The sequence below is a fragment of the Copadichromis virginalis genome, linkage group LG1 (genome assembly GCF_057382275.1).
Source record: "Copadichromis virginalis isolate Kocher_CV1m ecotype Utaka linkage group LG1, C_Virginalis_male_GT1.1, whole genome shotgun sequence".
Classification (NCBI taxonomy): Eukaryota; Metazoa; Chordata; class Actinopteri; order Cichliformes; family Cichlidae; genus Copadichromis; species Copadichromis virginalis.
The window spans coordinates 30609070-30628866 of record NC_140618.1 but is presented as its reverse complement, the minus strand read 5'-3'; the positions used below and the strand labels follow the sequence as shown (position 1 = coordinate 30628866).

The 19797-nt window shown below is 41.4% G+C and overlaps 2 protein-coding genes across 2 annotated transcripts in view; one reads left to right on the top strand and one right to left on the bottom strand.

The window, feature by feature from the left end:
• The window catches only part of adamts7 (a disintegrin-like and metallopeptidase (reprolysin type) with thrombospondin type 1 motif, 7), a 94820-nt gene extending 86891 nt beyond the window's left edge, over positions 1-7929 (bottom strand). The window contains exons 1-2 of the mRNA XM_085458984.1: positions 7518-7929; positions 3749-4116 (exon numbers count right to left, since the gene is read on the bottom strand). Of these exons, the coding sequence (XP_085315110.1) occupies positions 3749-4116; positions 7518-7644 (495 nt within the window). The 5' untranslated portion in view covers positions 7645-7929. The remainder of the gene's footprint in view (positions 1-3748; positions 4117-7517) is intronic.
• Positions 7930-8955: 1026 nt separating this feature from the next.
• LOC146719026 (relaxin-3 receptor 1-like) lies at positions 8956-10756 on the top strand. Its single transcript, XM_085452933.1, has one exon. The coding sequence runs from the start codon at positions 9101-9103 to the stop codon at positions 10229-10231; it is 1131 nt and encodes a 376-aa protein (XP_085309059.1). The 5' UTR covers positions 8956-9100; the 3' UTR covers positions 10232-10756.
• Positions 10757-19797: the final 9041 nt, after the last annotated feature.

Here is a 19797-nt window from a genome sequence, read left to right as displayed (position 1 = left end):
GAAGTGTTGAAAAAGACACAGTTATGTATGTGAGTTACCCAAGAAATAAAACTTTCATTTTTATTATTTAATTAGTTTCTTTATCTACAGGGAACCATCGGGAAATAAAAGTGTTTGAATATATACCATCATACTCTTTTGCTTTTCTCAAAGAAAGTTAATTTCACTGGGACATTTAAGGGCATTTCAAGTCAGCTGTACAATTTCTGGACTAAAATGCAATCAAGAAGTCTTTCAAGAACCAGCGGAAGGATGATCGTAATCCAGCTGATCGTGTGTTTTACTTGATGTAAATCAGACAGGCAAATAACCCAAATCGTGCAAGGAGCCGGCAGAGCGCTGGCAAAACACCAGCAATGTGGATACCATATGTCTGCTGATGTGTTTCTGACTTAAAAAAAACAAATGTCAGTAAAGAGTCTACCACTAATTATTAAATAAAATAATTTATTTAGTTTTTTTTCTACATTAATTAAATGTTACTATACCACATACCTAAGAGTTTTTGACTGATACTAGTGCTGCAAAGCACTGCATTGTAAAATATGCAGTCCCGCCAGTAAATAAAGATGTGGAGGAAGATTAGAAGCAAGAAAACATGATTGCTTTTTAAGAGGAACCGGTCTTCTGGGAGGAAAATTTTTCTAATTTTATTGTAATTCAGCCCTGAGCTGAACAACTTCAGCTACACAGGAGACACACACACACACACACACACACACACACACAATCATCTGAACAATAAGACAGCATTTGTGGCTTTTACTATCACACAAATTCTTGTTGTGTCATGTTCAGCAAGAGAACATAATGAACTTCATCCATGTGACCATAGAAGGCATCTCTATCATCCATCCATCCATTCGCTTCCGCTTCTCCTGGCATCTCTATCAATTACACTTTAATATTTAAACCAGAGTGAGTTTACATATGCGTGGGAATTCTGCTAAATAGGTAGATACTCATTGACTACTTCATTAGGTGCACCTATTCGACTACTTGTTAATGCCTTTAGGCATGCAGACATGGTCAGGACAGCCTGTTACGCATCGGAACCATAAAAAAAGGCCCTTTAAGTCAGCGGTCTCCAACCTTTTTTGCGCCACGGACCGGTTTATGCCCGACAATATTTTCACGGACCGGCCTTTAAGGTGTCACGGATAAATACAACAAAATAAAACTAGTACCGGTACCGAAAAAAGAAGATTTATTCATAACACACGTGAAAAGACCCAGGAAAACCGAGAGAAAATAACGCTGAAAACCGATAAAAACCTTGAAAACCATACATTTCACACCTGAGCCTCAACTTTCGCGGCCCGGTACCAAACGACTCACGGACCGGTACCGGTCCGAGGCCCGGGGGTTGGGGACCGCTGTTTTATGTGACTTTGAACATGATAACTGGTGTCAGACAGGCTCGTCTGAGAAACTGAGAAAAGTCTGTCAGCATTACAAGAGAGTAACGCTTCGCTTTTGAGATCTGACTTTTGTTTCAAAAGTTGCACTGCAGTTTACACACTCACTTAGGCACAGGGCTAAACAGCTTCTAGCTAATCTCTGAAAAAAGTGCTCTCTTTCTAAAACTACAAATCAAAATGAAGAACAGCTTGGAGCATATTATAATAAACGTGAAATAGTGATCTATGTTGTGATTATTTATTATTGTGATCGATGTGAATAATATCTCCATTTGGAAATTTCAGACAGAGAAAAGAGAGGTGGTGAGTAAGTATCTTTTGAAAGCCCTGGTCCAGATCTAATTTGGAGAAATACGACTGCAGCATTGTGATAATGCAGTGTCAAGGATCTAAGTGGTCTGAATGCAAATCATGCCCACCGTATCCACTTGTGGTCTAAATAATCTCTCTTTTATGAGCGCACATCTGTTACAGACAGACACAGTGGAGAGCATAAATCACTGGCCTAATTTTGAACAAACTCAGATAGAGCAGGACTGCAGGATTGCTCCGTGATTTTAAAAAATGCACTCATGAGAGTGACACTTCTGGGACAAAAATGGAAGTTCAATATACATTTAGTACAAAATATAAAGGCGGGCTCCATTACTCGCAATACTCAAGTTTAAACCCTGCTATAAAAGGAAGTGCATCAGGCACAATTTTCCGTCTGATGGAATACGCTTCCACGAGAACGTCTGCAAATCAGGGAAATGCTGCATCCTTATTATGTGTGCAATGCAAATCTCTAAAAAATGTTACAACCAATATATACATCTATATATTTTATATATGGCTGAGTCTCTTTATATCCACTCGTTGTGTATAAATGTGGAGCTGTGGTTTCAAAGTGTCTTCTAGGCTTCTAAGCACAATTAGCTTTCAAGTCTGAAGGTCCTCCTTTTTAATGCTCTGCCAGGCTTTCACTGCAGCGGCTTTCAGCTGCTGTTTATTTGTGGGGCTTTCTGTGCAAAGTTTAGTCTTCAACAAGTGAAATGCAAATTTAGTTGGCTTAAGATCAGGTGGCTGGCTTGGCCATTCAAGAATATTCCACTTGCTTTAATAAACAGCTGGTTTGCTTTGGCTGTATGTTTTCGGTCACTGTCCATCTGTATTATGAAACGCCGCCCAAACAATTTAACTGCATTTAGCTGGATTTGAGTGGACACCTCAGAATTCATTCGACTGCTTCTGTCCTGTGTCACATCATCAATAAACACAAGTGTCCGCGTGCCACAGGCAGCCATGCACGCCTAAGCCATCACACTGCCTCTACTATGTTTAACAGATGCCATCATTATGGTACAGGTTGATCTTGGCTTCATCTGCCCAAACAATATTTTTTCCAGAACTGTGCTGGCTTTTGTAGGTGTTATTTATTTATTTATTTATTTATCTATCAATCAAAGTCCAATCTAGCCTTTCTATTCTTGAGGCTTATGAGTGGTTTGCACCTAGCATTGAACCCTCTGTATTTACTTTCATGTAGTCTTCTCTTTATGGTAGACTTTAATAATGCCTACTTCCTGGAGAGACTCCCTCACTTGGCTGGCTGTTGTGAAGGGGTTTCTCTTCACCATGGAAATGATTCTGCAATCATCCACCGCTGTTTTCTGCCGTGCACGTCCAGGTCTTTTTGCATTGCTGAGTTCACCAGTGCTTTCTTTCTCAGTATGTACCAAACTGTAGATTTTGGATGGCTTGTTTCACCTGCACGGAGAGCTTCTTTGACCACATGTTGTCCATTCAAAGCAAAATCTCCCAAATTTAAGCACCACACCTCAAATCAGTGCCAGGCCTTTTATCTACTTAACTGATAATAACATAGCTAAGGAATTGCCCACACCTGCCCATAAAATAACATTTGAGACAATTGTCCAATTACTTTTGGTCACCTTTAAAAGAGAGTGGCACATCTTAAGGAGCTAAAACCTTTAAACCCTGCATCCAATTTGAATACGAATGCCCTCAAATTAAAACTGAGAGTCTACACATTATGTCCATTTCCATTATATAACTATAATAGGAATGTGCTTCATAAACAGGTTAAAAACAAAACAAAACTTGTGTCACTGTCAAAATATATATGGACTGAACTTTTCTGGAAAAAAAAGAAAAAAGAAAATCACACCAGGGCATGTTGCTGTTTAAATGACCCTTAAGTGAAGATGAAATTTCACAGTTTTGAAAATAACTTCTTGTTGCACCCAGCTCTGATGACAGCTGCCTGGTCACCTCGCCTGCTTATGCTTTTCAAACAATTTTAAATAGTTCGCTTATCCACTCACCAGGCCATCACAAGTACTTATAGCTGCGCTCCCTTTCACAATGGCATCATCCCACACTTCGCCCAAGAAATGACAGTGGGAGGATCCAGCAGGTTTGATCCGTGCCCCCTTCAGGCCACCAAACCTCCTCTCAGTCATGAAGCCTGGAGCCAGCAGGTGAGGATTCAGAGTGAGGTTGAAGTGCAAGTTGTGGCCGCCGTGCCAAAACTGGTAGAAGATGCGATCTAGTCCTGCTGGTTCCACTGAGGCTTCCCTGCGCTGTAAACGGCGAGCATGGTGAGACAGGAAATTGGACAGGAAGTGACCCTTGGCATCCAGTCTCGTAGGGTGAACCACCTCGTACAAAGGGAAGTCATCCTGAAATCTTTCTGTAAAAGCGGTGATGGGAAGAAGACTCGTTATTAAATCGCAGGAAACTGGATTGAAATTAAATAATCATGTGGCTGCAAAGCTGTAAACAAAACCGGGGAAACTCTAAACACACACATATGTGCTAATCTGTCACTTTATCTTTGAATATAACTGACATATATGCAGCACTTCTTAAAAATATATTCTTTGACGCTTCACTCTCATGTTTAATAGTTTGCATTGTTGCTGGAAGACTGAGTTTCACAAACCATCATTTGCTCTGACCTGGAATAGCTTTGTCCAATGCACGGAGAACAGTGTGACAAAAAATATAAGGACTGCGCCTCAAGAAGCAGGATGAGCAGTTTTTCCATCTTATTTCTATCCATACAATTTCATTGTACCTAGCTAAATCTTGCTAAACAGTGTTTATTTCTTTTAGTTTGCAATACTCAGTAATCACTGTACGTTTAGTATCCACTGACAGTACACCCCCCACAGCTGCTATGCTTATCACCACATACAGTCACATGAAAAAGGGGTTTTTCACAGGACTCCATGCAGTCCAGTGAAAAACTAAGTACACCACATGATTCAGTAGCTTCTTTAAAACATTGCTTCAGTTTATTAAGGTTTGCAGGCATTTATTGTGTTGAGGTCTGGACTTCACCACTTTAATTTTCTTTTCTTTTTCAGCTATTCTGTTTTAGATTTGCTTCTGTGCTTTGGATAGTTATCCTGCTTCACGACGTAATTTGTGACATGCTTTAGCTGTTGCTCTCACTCTAAAATACTCAGAGGAGCTCATGGTTAACTCTATCAATGCAAGATGGCCACGACTTGTGGTTACACAACAGGCCCAAAACATCACCCCTTCACTACCGTGCTTCACAGTTGGTATGAAGTATTCATGCTGATATGCTGAGCTTAGTTTTCGCCAAGTGTGCCGCTGTGCGTTAGGTCCAAATCTCCACTTTATCTCGTTTGTCCAAACAACATCGTTCCAGAAGTCTTGTGCCATGTGATGATGCACCTTTGCAGACCTAAGATGTGCTGTCTCTCGTCTCCTTGCAACCCTTTCAAAGACCTCATACTCGTTTTGTCTGTTTCTCACTGAACTGTCATAAACGTGAACATTTAACACACTAATGGAGGCCTGTACAATCTGAGATGTGGCGCCTGCAAGGTCTGATTTTTGTGTGACTTTGTCAGGATGTCCACTCCTGGAGAGAATTTAGCAAACTGCTAAAAATTTTGCTTTTATAGAGGTATTCATGTTTGCTGATGATCAATTAATCAACTTCATTTGATTAGCATAGCTTGGCTGCTACTTGCCCTCTTAAATCCTATAGAAGCAGCACTACTTAGTTATTCACAGAGTGCACAGAGTCCCCTGAAACCTTCTTTCTCACGCGACGTGTGTTAAAATGCATGAGAAGAGTTTAAAAAGTTGAATATTTAAATGATTTTAATGGTATATTTGCACTAAAGCTAAGTCGTAAATCAATTACAACTTTTTTTCCAGTGATAAGAATTTTAATGATAACAACACTGTGAAATATTGATGTTTTTATCCATGTGATGGACACTGTACACATTAAATAATAATTATTACCACTGTCAAAAATAAAATAAAATCACAGCTACTATCTGTTTCACATTCTTTCACTTATTCTGTGCACTCAAAGTACAAGGGTGCAAACCCTCACACTATCATCATTGGCTTTATCTCATTCAAGGGAAATGAAGGAGTGATTATACACAGCCTTGCTGACTCGAGCTCTTACCCTGTCTGCACTGCACAGGATTATCTGCACAAATATTTTCAAGCATACAGCACTTATAGATGATTTGGACAAATATTTGAAATGTCTGACTGAATGAGGAGTTTTCACCTTTCTATTGGCACTTTAATACCGTACCATTATTTTATCGACTTCTCACTTTACCACATGCCTGAGTATTCCAGCCATGCACTTCTTTGATTCGCACTTTTGCTTTTATTTATGAACTTCTGACCATCAACAAATGCCAAATAGTCTTGGATTGATTTGAATTAGTGTAAAGACATGGCTGCCTAAAGCAATGGGCTTGACTGGTTTTCATTTATGTGTATTACTGATGGCAAGAGATTGCTGGAGAAAAAAAAACTCTCTTAAAAAATATCTTATCTTCTACTTAAGGTCAAAAGAAAATATAAATATCTTCTTGTAGCCTTAACAATGCACAACAAAGGCATGGAAGGCATTCTTCATGAAAGCAGTGACTGCATATCCATTCCTACCTTTGTTAGGGAAGCAAAAAGATTTTTAGATTTTCTTGTGACCTTAAGAAGATATTCTTTAAGCAATTGAAACAAATATTTTCTGCAGCTCTTCACAAAGGTCTTTCTCATCTAGAATGAGCAAACTAGCAAATTACTCTCCTGAGGAATTGGACTGTGGATTCGTGGTGATCAGAAACCATCACATTCATCAGAAATAAGGTTTTTTTCATTGGAGTGATTGTGATAAATCTAGGGATCCTTAAGAGTCTTCTCAGATTTGCTAAGACAAATGAACAACACTGATCAGGTTCAGTTAATTTACTTTTTATTCTTTAGTCTTACAAGTAGGTAAGAATAAAAAATGTCTTTAAACATTTTGTCAAGCGGAAGCCCTTTGCTTAACAGTTTCAGGCAGACATCGATATTCCTGTGCAAACATCTAACACCTGAAACATCACTATCTGACAGGTCCCTCCCTCAGTGAGTCATCCTTGCCTAGAATGCCAAACAGTAGCTAGCACACAGTTGATTTGTACAGGATGAGACAGAGTGCACCCACACTTCTTGATCTGTTTGTTTGCCTAATCTCTGGAGAACCCGGGAAGTCTGAGTGGATGAAAGTGCATGAGGTGAAGGCAGGGGGTGCTTCCTACCAGACATGAGGGGTTTAATCCTCTGATGTGATGATATGCACTGGAACAGCCAATACACTTTCTGTTGAAACTGGGTGTATTAAGAGAATAACAATAATGCATCCTGTCTATTCCCCTAAGTGAAACTCTGTTTCCTGCCCTTGACTACTGAAGTCAGAGGTCAGTGTCAGTCACACAGCAGCAGCACTGCACTGGGATTCTGCGTTTTGATGAAGGGCACTACAACAAGGGCGGACCGGGCTTCAGCCTCTGATGATTCATTCAGAAACAGCTCTCTCTACCGCACTTGGTTATAAAAGTTTGAGCATAATTGCTATGGCTGTCCCCAAACGTTGTAAGCAAAAGTTCCAGCTGGCTTCTCATCAGGGAGGAGTGTGGCTGGATTCACTCACAGAGCAAATGCGCACAACAAAAGCAGGCAGTGTACGAGAGCGTTGTGGCATTCCATGTGTTTGAATCTGAAAATGTTTAAAATACTTTAGTTTTCAGGCTCACTAACCTGGTTCATGTGATAATCCCAATCCCAAAGTTTTGCAGTTTTCCAGGACCACCAGGACCGCGAAGAAGAAGTGAATGGAAGACGCTCTTTGTCCGAAAGCGTGAAGCCCGCAGTGCAAACGGGTCATTTTGTCAGGACGGTAACTTATATTTTCGAAACATTTAACGCCTTTCTGACACCGCGTCGACTGTCAATTCAAATAGTTCAAATCCATCTGTGCTGGGTGCGTTTCTCGCTTTGTTGCGCCCGTGCACTTACGCTGTGACAGCAACAACAAACTTCTTCACTTCAGGCCTGAGCATTGTCTGCCTCCGCGGGGGGGCTTTTGCTGCATCTTTTTGTGTGTGTTTTGTTTTATGTCGGTGTAAATGTTTGCTTACAAGTTGCTGGTCCCCCTGTCCTCCATCAGCCTCCTCCCGACAGCCAGTGACAGCTTAAAACTTTGCTGTGAAAACTTTCGCAGAGCCACCCCCACAGATGGGTGGACTTAAGACAATGGGCTCAAGAGAGAGCTGGAGGGCTTAAAGGGGAATGCTACTCCAAGAGATCGGATACAGAGATGCAGTCCAATTGGAAGTTCCTTGGGGTGATTCGGGTTCTCAGTGGGTCAGATGAGGACCAGACTGTTGCGTTCACTTGGAGTAAGACAAATGACTACGCATCGGGGGTCGCGCTCTGTACGTTTTGACCGGAGGTTCAAAGCATAAAAAAACAAGTGTTTCCCAGTGGGAACTGTGAGAAAAGCCCGAGTAAAGTCTTAAAAAACAAAACAGCGACTGACATCATCGAGTTCGGGAGATTCCTGATTTTAAAACACATCTGGAAAACCCAGATCTATATCAGTTATATCCCCAAATGTTTTACCACCTTAAGCTAAGCTGGAACAATTAAGAATTATGCCTATTTGGAGGTGGAACACGGCGTAACCAAACTCTATGTTCGACCGTTATTATCCCTCTCCAAAGTAAGCGCGCCCTCTAGTGGAAGAAAAATGTCCCACTATTGCTTGAGCTTACGAAAGTTCTACATGCTGGCCATCATTTTTGACCTATAGTATTCATTTAATATTACTTATAATGAAAGCATTTAAGAAGTACGTTGACATTCCTAAAGGCACGCTCATCTTGGTTTATTGTGTTTGCAAAGTGCGTGAACAGAAATCAACAGGTGTACCGGGTGAGAGAGGCAGGAAGATTGATGTATACATCTTGATTGATGTATTCGTTTGAATTGTCTGGATTAAAAGTAACTTTCATCATTTATTTTCTTTTCCTATTTTGTGCATTTACGCACGATTCCTGTGACAAATACAATCCTTCATGGCGGATAAACTATAACAAGAAATTTAACCTGTTCTTCCTTAAAAGCTGCCGGGACCGTAATCCTTTCTGTCACGTCTCACTCGACCAATCGTGGCTCAGCAGAGGAGCGACACACCTGTATAAAAGCAGGTTTCTGGCCAGCTGTTATTCAGAAGGGTGTTATGACTACGAATTTGCATCTAATCTAAGATGAAAGGCTAAGGCTTTTTTCATGGCGTGCCTCGTAGAAGAAAATGTTGTGAGTCAAGCTTTATAAATTTAATGATGGAGGAAATGTTTAACCACAGCGGAGCGCTCAACCGAAGTTCAGTGCTCGAAGACATCGACGTGAGCGCGGATGGCACCCCCATTCTGAGGATACTCATATCGGTTGTGTACTCTGTAGTTTGCGCAGTGGGTTTAGTGGGCAACCTCCTCGTCTTTTTTCTAATGAGGTTACGACAAGGTCGAAAGAGGTCCACTATTAATGTTTTCATTATCAACTTGGCAGTGACGGACTTCCAGTTTGTTCTCACTCTGCCCTTCTGGGCTGTGGACACCGCGCTGGACTTCAGCTGGCCGTTCGGAGACGCCATGTGCAAGATCGTCCTTTCGGTCACCGTGATGAACATGTACGCCAGCGTGTTTTTCCTCACCGCCATGAGCGTGACCCGCTACCTGGCCGTCGCCTCGGCTCTAAAGAAAAAAGCGCACAGAAGGTCACGGTGTGTGAAGTGGGTGTGCACGGTGCTGTGGGTGGCGGCGACAGTTGCCACAGCTCCAACAGCTGTCTTCTCCACTGTGACTGTGGTGGCTGGCGAAAAACTCTGTCTCCTCAAGTTTCCCGAAGGACACGACTGGCTCGCCCTCTATCACATCCAGAAAATCTTGATCGCTTTCATTATCCCCATGCTCATTGTCTCCGTTAACTACCTGATGCTGCTGCGCTTCGTCAGACAGAGGAGCATGGACAGCAGCAACCCTAAACGGAGATCCAGAGTCACCAAATCTGTCGCTATAGTAGTTTTGTCTTTCTTCTGCTGCTGGATGCCAAATCATGCCATCACCTTCTGGGGCGTGTTGGTCAAATTTAACGCAGCAAACTGGGACACGTCGTATTACATGGTACACACCTACGTGTTCCCGGTCACCGTGTGCTTGGCGCACGCAAACAGCTGCTTAAACCCGGTGCTTTACTGCCTGATGAGGCCGGAGATCAGGAAGATGCTGAGAGGATTGTTTTGGAAAGCCTCCACTCCGTCATCCACGAAAGGTTGCGCCACGCGCTCCATGACACAGGCAGAAACCCAGGGAGCTACGCCTCTCCAGATTATAGACAATGCGGAGTACACGCTGTCCATCATAGACCGTAAGGGTTTATCAGCCTCTAAAGTCCTCCCGTATACTCGTTAACTGTAGCCTCGTGATAAACAAGACGACGCTTTGTGGTCCACCTGTAGATGTCTTCATTACGCGTGCGTAAAACGCTTTCGCATCGGTCCCAGTCTAAGTGTTTGGATGGGTTGCATCGCAGATTCACACCGTGTGCGCTTTTTTTTTGCACCGCGACGCAGAAAGGCGCAGAGTGTTGTTTGTTTCACTGTGACAACTAAACTTTGAATTTCTCCCAGTTTTGCTGTCCAGCTCCCATTTCTCCTTGTCGTGATTGTTAAAGACAAACAAGAAATAACCGTGACGAGAGGGAGACACGGGACAGCAGAGAGAACGTCCTCGAGTGGAAATCCAGCTGGGGACATTAGGATGGGGGTCTGGGGGATTTTGATTGTATTTTTAATTTTCAGTGGTTTTGCTCGTGTTTGCTACCATGATTTAATTTAAAAAGTGCCATGTTCATCAGTCCTGAGGCACCTCTTAAAGGACTGACGTGTACTGTATAGTGAGCCTGCAGTCTGTGAAAATAAAATAAACCATGTTCTAAAAGTGTATGCGCAGAGGAGAGTCTATTATTTGTTTTCTCACTTAAACTGACATCAACTAAAACTGTGTTTTAACACTGAATTTTTCTTTCAGTCAGCAAAAAGTGTGTAACCAGTTTGCTGTCCTGTGCTTACGTTTTTCTAAAGGTGGATTCTTTTCTTTTATCGTCCCAATAATAAATGAATTGATCCTTTGCCTTCAATTCGATTCAATCAGGAAACGGCTACAATAAAATAAAGAAGTCATGTTAAATGCATTATATAGTGTCAGCACCTCCAAGACGCTTTTCATCACATTCAGTCCTTTCTGTTGTAAATGTTGAATTCCTATCCTGGCACATGTCAAAAAACAAAAAACCCTGGGCTCTCACAGGTAGCCCAGGAGGAGAAGCTGACAATGGCTGCAGAGGTTCCAGCAGTCGCTTTGGCAGCCGTAGTGACGCAGATCTTCGTCAGACGATTCAGCTCACAAAATGCAAAATGAATTCATACAGTCCAAAATCACAAACCGGGGGGGGGGGGGGGGGGTTAGATTCTAAGTGCCATCTTCTTTACCAGGACAGCAATATTTATTGAAGCGCTGATATAACAATGAATTATTGGGAGGAAACATTTCAGCAAACTGACGCGTGCTCATTTGCATTTGGGATTTGAGCAAACTGTTCAAACTAAGCATGCATTTTGCAGTTTTCCTTTGATGATTCCTGCAATAAAGGTTTATTTTTGCTTTGTTGTGGTCACAGGCAAAAAGGAAGAAACCCCAATTAATACATTTTGCACTTGACTGAATAAAAACGAGCACCTATTTCCCCCTTTTCACAAAAAACAAGTTGCTTAATTTTTGTGAAAATGCTCAGACTTTAATATTTCATGTCTACTAATCCACATTTGCAATGGGATGTGGTAATATATGTTAATGTAACCGCACTTATATTGTATGGTAATATATTCTGCTGCTTGCCTTGGGCTGTGTTTGTGTGGCTGTTTTCTTTTAGCTACCTCTGTCTTTTTTTTTCTTTATCAAATATTGCGGCTTTTCCTCTTCGGGGGTCAATATGCTTTCACGGCAACACTCTTGATGTCAGATTGTGCCCATGTGTCCGCTGGTTGAATCCAATCTGTTATCACAAAATACCTAATATGATGTAAACACTCTAAAGTTAATTTAGTTAGTTATGTTTTTAAGTCGATATGAAGCATTTGAAATGATTCTTCTTTGTTTATAGATTCAAATTTATTTTGATTTATTGACAGCACCTAAGCCTGGCAGAAACCTGTAGAATTTAAATTGCTCTGACCAGCAGGTGGCTATGTAGTCAGTGCTGTTTAATAAAATGCAAATTTCTTACTTTATTCTATTCATTTCAGTTATTGGTTGGCCTGCTGTTTTTTTTTAAAATTGATATTTTGTGTAATTTACTGACTGCTAGTACTGGCTTCGATCCCCTTTTGCCTTCAGAACTGCTTTAATTCTCCGTGGCACAGCTTTAACATTCCTCAGAGATTTTGGTTCATATTGACATGGTAGCATCACACAGTTACTGCACATTTGCAAACCCATGATGTGAATTTCTCATCATGGCTTAATGTGTTATCCTGCTGAAAGCAGCCATCAGAACATGGTTACAAAGCATGCCAGAAGAGCGCAATCCCGGGAAAAGCAAAGATACTGCGTGGAATCCTCAAGATCCCAGGAGGACTGATTGCATATAAGGAAATATGGAATCCGATAAGTCACACACTTTAATGAATGTAGAACACAGAGTTAGTCAGAGTACTGCTTTAGGCTGATAAAAGAAATAGGTCATTATTTTTGGGAGATATTTCTGTCTTCTTCATTTTCTGGCAAAGATGAGAAGAGTAAATATGAAGCTAGCAGCAGGTTATCTTTGAATGAAAAATATAGTTGTTGGGCTCCCTTTAACCCCCAGTATATGTGACTTTCAGTATTTCCCCTGACGCACAGAAGCATAACCAGGTCTTCTGAGCATAACCGGACATTGAATATCTGACTGTTAAATGCAGGCCCATCTACCTACCTAGGGAGTTCACCGTTGTCATAATAACAGCTGTTTACATACCACCAGATGCTAATGCTAACTCTGCGATCGCACTCCTGCATACAAACATCAATAATAAACAGAGCACTTACTCTGACGCTGTACATATCGTAGCAGGGGACTTCAATCACGCAGACTTAAAAAGAGCAATCCCCAAATTCCACCAGCACGTCAAGTGTGCCACTAGGGGTGACAAGATTCTGGACAAAGTTTATTCCAACATCAAAATGGGCTACAGGGCCAGACCTTTGCCACATCTGGGTCAGTCTGACCACTTGTCACTGTTTCTAATCCCTGCATATGCCCCCCTCAAGAAAACTGCTCTTACCATCACAAAGAATATTACCATATGGCCAGAGGGTGCCCTCAGCAGCTGCAGGACTGTTTTGACAGGACTAACTGGGATATCTTTGAACATCAGGACTTGGAAATGTTCACAGACGGTGTCCTCTGCTATATAAAACACTGCATAGACACTGTTACAGCAGTCAAACGGATCCGGGCTTATCCCAACCAAAAGCCCTGGATGACCCGGGAGGTCAGGCAGCTGCTGAAGGAGAGGAACATTGCGTTCAGGTCTGGCAACAGGGATTACTACACCACAGCCCGATCCAACCTGAAGAGAGGCATCAGAGAGGCAAAGGGGGACTATAGGAGGAGGATCGAGGACCATTTGAAGAGTAATACCAGCCGGCAGGTGTGGCAAGGCATCCAGCACCTAACCAACTATAAGATCAATCTCGGAGCTGCGGACGGTGACCTGGAGCTGGCAGAGGAGCTGAATATCTTCTTTGCCCGCTTTGAGACCAGGGTACCGGAGGTATTGGAGCCACAGCAGCAACACGCCACCCATAGCAGCACCACCCTCACCCTGGAAGAGCACGAGGTGAGGCGCATGCTGCAGGCTGTTAACCCGAGGAAGGCGGCGGGTCCTGATGGTGTGCCAGGTCGAATATTGAGGGATTGTGCAGGACAGCTGGCTGGGATCTTCACCAGGATTTTCAACAAATCCCTCGCACAGGCGACTGTCCCACTCTGCCTGAAGTCCTCCACCATAGTCCCCTTGCCTAAGAAGCCCCACATCACCGGCCTGAATGACTACAGACCGGTGGCACTCACCCCAGTGGTAATGAAATGCTTTGAGAAGCTGGTCCGCAGACACATCACAGCAGCCCTGCCCCGCAGCCTGGATCCACACCAGTTTGCCTACAGAGCAAACCGGTCCACGGAAGACGCTGTAGCCACAGCACTCCATGCTGCATTAACTCACCTGGAAGAGCATGGTAGCTATGTGCGGATGCTCTTCGTGGATTACTGCTCAGCTTTTAACACCATCCTTCCACACAAACTGGTGGCCAAGCTACAAGACCTGGGGCTTCCATACAGCACCTGCATGTGGATCAATAGCTTCCTCTCGGGCCGTAGACAGAGAGTCAGAGTTGGCCATCACACATCCTCAGCCCTGAGTCTCAGCACTGGCTCACCCCAGGGCTGTGTGCTCAGTCCACTGCTCTACTCTCTCTACACACACGACTGCACTCCTCGCCACCACAGCAACATCTTTGTGAAATTTGCAGATGACACCACAGTGGTGGGGCTCATTTCCAAGGGAGACGAGTCTACGTACAGAGACGAGGTGGAGCAGCTGACGTCATGGTGTAAGGCCAATAACCTCCTCCTCAACACTTCAAAAACCAAAGAACTCATAATAGACTTCAGAAGGAAAAAGGCAGAGATCCAACCACTATTCATAAATGGGGACTGTGTAGAAAGGGTGGCAAGCTTCCGCTTCCTGGGAGTCAATATAGAGGAGAACCTTTCCTGGAGTGTGAACACCTCCGAGCTGCTGAAAAAGGCCCAACAGAGACTGTACTTCCTGAGAATTCTCAGGAGGAATAACATCACACAGAAACTGCTGGTGTCCTTCTACAGAGCCACCATTGAGAGTGTTCTAACTTACTGCATATGCATCTGGTACACTAGCTGCACAGGGGCTCAGAGGAAAGCACTCCAAGGGATCATTAACACCGCCCAAAAGATCACTGGCTGCCCTCTCCCCACACTGGAAGTTCTACACAACGCCCACTGTTTTAAAAAGGCCCAAAACATCATAAAAGACACCTCACATCCTGGCCACTCCCTGTTCGAACTGTTGCCCTCAGGCAGACGGTACAGGGCAATCAGAGCAAGGACTAATAGACTCAAACACAGCTGTTATCCAACTGCAATAACACATCTGAATACTACAAAAAAATGTCCATCACGCCACTCTTGTGTTAATCTATGCACGGTCTGAAGCATGTGTGTGGGAATGTATGTGAATGTTTTACTGTTATATCTTATTAGTATTTTAAGTATTCTATCTATTTTATTTATTGAATTTTATTGTTTTATTTATATTTTGATATTGCTAGGGATGATGCAATGATCGGGGACCATTCTTAATTTCGTTGTTCTCATGACAATGACAATAAAGTTTCTGATTCTGATTCTGATTCTGATGATTAATCAACTTCGAGCAAAAGAATTCAGCCAGGCTGGTCAGGGGTCTCTGATGTGAATATTTACCTAACCAAACTTCAATTGTGTTTTCTCACTGTTAGTCAGAGAAACAGCGAAATATATTCACATGGGCTTTAGGACCTGTCCTACTTGATATTATGCATTAGTGATGAACATTTAAAGGAACTGGACTGAATCAAGCAGGAATACAGTAAACATGGGCTGCTGGAGTTTGTGTGCGTCTGGTAAAATTGAGGTTATGCTACTGTCTTTAGTTAATAGTGTGGTCCTCCAATTTAAGAGCATGATTCGTTGTTTTCACTTGTGGATGTTATAATGATCCCTTTTTCTTGAATACTCGAGTTGTCCCTGTCCAGTGTTAAAACTGAATTTTGTGTCATAAGCAGTGTTGGTCAAGTTACTTGAAAAAAGTAATCAGTAACTAATTACCGATTACTTCCCCAAAAAAGTAATCCCGTTACTTTACTGATTACTTATTTTCAAAAGTAATTAATTACTTAGTTACTTAGTTACTTTTTAAAAACACAATTTACAACCTGAAGAGGTGATAAAGCGATAGATCTTTCAGCCCAATTCTACTTTGTCTACATAATCCATCATACAAAATGTAATCAAATGGAAAAGTCCGTTTTTAAAACTTGTTTTATTAGTTTTAATCTTTTAACTTTATGCATCAAGCAAAAATTTAATTATATGCAACATTCTCTGACTGGAAGAAATTAGTTTAACATTTAAACCTATTTTCTGCACATTCCAGCACATAAAATATTTTTTTTGTGTTTACACTCACTCTTTCAAATAGATGCAAGTAAAACACAGCAGAAAATAAATAACATCAATGACTAGCGGTCCTGTTGCTCTATTTTCACCTGTAAAGCAGGAGTAGCGTAGGCGGAGGCTTGCCCTGGTGCAGGTGTGCCAAGGCGGTCAGTTGAAGAATCCACGAGTTTCTCAGCGCACTTGGAAGTTTAGGGTTTTTTTTCGCTGTAAAGAGAAGTTTTCTTCCCACGCACAACGGACGCTAATGTTTTTGTCACTTTTTATGGAATTAAACTCAAAATAAGGTCAGTACTTCCACGCTTTAAACGCTGCACGCTCATACTCTCTCCTGCATTCCATATATTATCCATTGTTGATCTGCGCACAGCTGTTGTCATGAACGTAGCACTTGCTTACATCACTGTCATGAGACATTCTGGCAAAAAAAATCACGGTTTTAGTAACGCAGTAACGCAGCGTTCCTACGGGAAAGTAACGGTAATCTAATTACCGTTTTTGCAATAGTAATCCCTTACTTTACTCGTTACCTGAAAAAAGTAATCAGATTACAGTAAAGCGTTACAAGTAACACGTTACTGCCCATCTCTGGTCACAAGTTATTTCCTTCGGGTTTGGGTATGCACTGCATAAGTGCAATTTCTTGAGGAGTAATCCCCCAGTTTTAGTCATAACAGTCCTCTAATTCTATTCTCTCAAATTGCTCTTTATTCCTGAATTCATCACGAGTACTGTACTGCTCAAAAGTCATGATTCACCCCAGATTTCTTTATATTTTGGGAGAATGGGAGCTGGTGCAGTCGTCTATTAAAATGTGCAAACACCAAAACAGAGATTGTACAGTTCTTTTTTTGATCATTTTATTTTAAATTTCCAAAATATAACACAGAAACAACCCCCCCCCCAAAAAAAAAGTCTCATTTCTCAAGTCACCAACTCCAAGTATTATAACATCGGACCATAGCCCCTTAACAATATCACTAAATCTTTCACTTCCAAAACAGGTTTTCGCTTGGCGACTTAACACTAACCTTCTTAAGGATGACATTTTTGTTAAGAATATAACCTGTAAATTGAAGAATTACATAGAACTAAATGATAATGGTGAGGTATCCGATTCAACTTTATGGGAAGCACTGAAGACTGTTTTGAGGGGCGAAATAATCTCTCATACTTCAGCTCTTAAAAAAGAAAGAGAGAAACGTCTATCGGAAATCAATAGTGTTCTTGGCCTGGAAAGAACATATCAAGTTTCTAAATCTCCTGTGGATTATAAAGAGATAGTGAAATTAAAATATGAATATAATGATATAATGAGTGGCCTAGTCAGTAATTTACTTTGGAAACTGCGACAAAAGCATTTCCAGTTTGGGGATAAACCTGGTATGTTGTTATCACGACAGTTGAAGGGTGTTCAAGCTACAAGAGCAACTCGCCTCAGAACGTTTCTTTAAGTAGTCTTCAGGAATCTCCAGGCTTCATGAAGGATATTCAAAGCTCTTCTTTAGATGTTGGCTGCCTTTTGTTCTGTTCTCTGTCAAGATGATCCCACACCGCTTAAGTATTGTTAAGGTCCGGGCTCTCGAGAGGCGAGACTTTTTTTCCCCTGTTCCTTTCTTAATAATGGCTTTTTGACAGCCGTCTACTGTCCGCTGAGACCATGAGGCCTCAGGGAAGAGTAGATGGATCACATAGCATTAAATCCAAAGCAGGAACTCTTTTAACTAACCCAATTGATATAAACCATCGCTTTAGTGAGGTCTATAGTGAGTTATATTCTCTTAAGCATAATGTGTTACAATTAGAGATGGACCGATCCGATATTATGTATCGGTATCGGTCCGATACTGACCTAAATTACTGGATCGGATATCGGAGAAAAATAAAAAATGTAATCCGATCCATTAAATATCACGAAAGCACCTCACAAAACTTGCAACACGCCGTAACTCACCTCAGAACGTTAGCACTCGGAGCAGTATGCATCACGTGATAGAGCGGCTGTGGCATGCGGGACCTGTAGGTGGTCTGGATAGCATGTGGAGCTTCGCTAGCAACCCGGCATTGTTGTTTGCTTTTGGCCCACTTTGCACCAGAAAGAGGAAACCAGCGGCTGAACAACAGCAGCACGTTTAAGCTTGATAAGCTGTTGTTAGAATTTATTTAATATTACTTTCTACACCAGGATCTTTTTCTACGTAGCTGACAGCTGGTAACTGTGCAGGGGCGGATCTAGCAAAGTTTAGCCAGGGGGGCCGATAGGGCATTAACAGGGAAAAGGGGGCACAAAGACATACTTTTCTTTCTTATTCTCATTTAAAATGTCTAGCTTTTAATAAATAATTATCTGACACCCAAAGTTTTAATTTGATGCAAAATGAATAGAAGTCCATTACTGTATATAGCAGTGGTTCTTAACCTGGGTTCGATCGAACCCTAGGGGTTCGGTGAGTCGGTCTCAGGGGTTCAGCAGAGCCTCCACCGTGACATGCACGGCTCATTTTGTGCACCAATAAAAAGCATATCTATGTCTTGAATTTGAAAAAAATCATATTTTATTTTTCACTAAAGAGGGGTTCAGTGAATGCGCATATGAAACTGGTGGGGTTCGGTACCTCCAACAAGGTTAAGAACCACTGGTATATAGTAACTATTAAGTCTAATATATATACCCTAGTAAGCTATAGTACTTTTTCCTTTGGGAAGGTACCATCTGTGCAGTCTGCAATTTTGTTGAAGAAAGATGTTGAATCTATTTAATATTTTAATATATTGAAAAATAATTTATTTCTGTGCATTTTTTTTCACACTGCATCAAATTAAGGTTGTTTACGTCAATTAAGCATCATGAAGTGGTTCCCTATTTTTTATTTATTTATTTTTGTTGTTGCTAGGAGTTGGAACCCTATTAGTTAGGTTGCTTAATATTTACTTAGCGTAAATATTAAGCAACCTAACTAACTCTTTAAAATACCAGAATAGGGAGGATGGTGTAGGTTTAAGTTTATTAGATTGATCAGTATTGCTGAACTATGAAATATTTTTTTTTGCATACAGGTATAACAGAATAGCTTTAGTGTAGTTGTTGTTTTAAACTTGAGTATGGACCTATACAAAATGCAGCAAGATATTTAAAAAAACAGTTTTGTTGATTAAAACACTATATCGGATTCATATCGGTATTGGCAGATATCCAAATTTATGATATCGGTATCGGTATCGGACATAAAAAAGTGGTATCGTGCCTAGGGCTGCCACAAACGATTATTTTGATAGTCGACTAGTCACAGATTATTTTTGTGATTAGTCGACTAATCAGATCATCATCCATTGGACGTACAGCTTATTGCACCAGCAGCATCTGGTCTTATATAACTATCATTAGCTTACAGCTTGAAGTGTTTGTGCTAACTAAAAATAAAGACAAGATGGTAGTTTATTAATTTTTAATGAAATTTGCAGATTGTTTCGGTGAAGTTTAATAAACTCCTTGCTTTCTAAAATATAACAGGACACCGGAGTATATTCTCCAGCGTCTCACACTTCTGATAATCAGCTGTCTGCTTGACAGTTTTAGCTGTGCAAAAACTATAACTTTAATCTCAGCCAAACCGATTTACTCAGGAACAAATAAAATACTAAAGAAAGCCAAACAATAACATTTTTAAGTTATCTAAGTGAC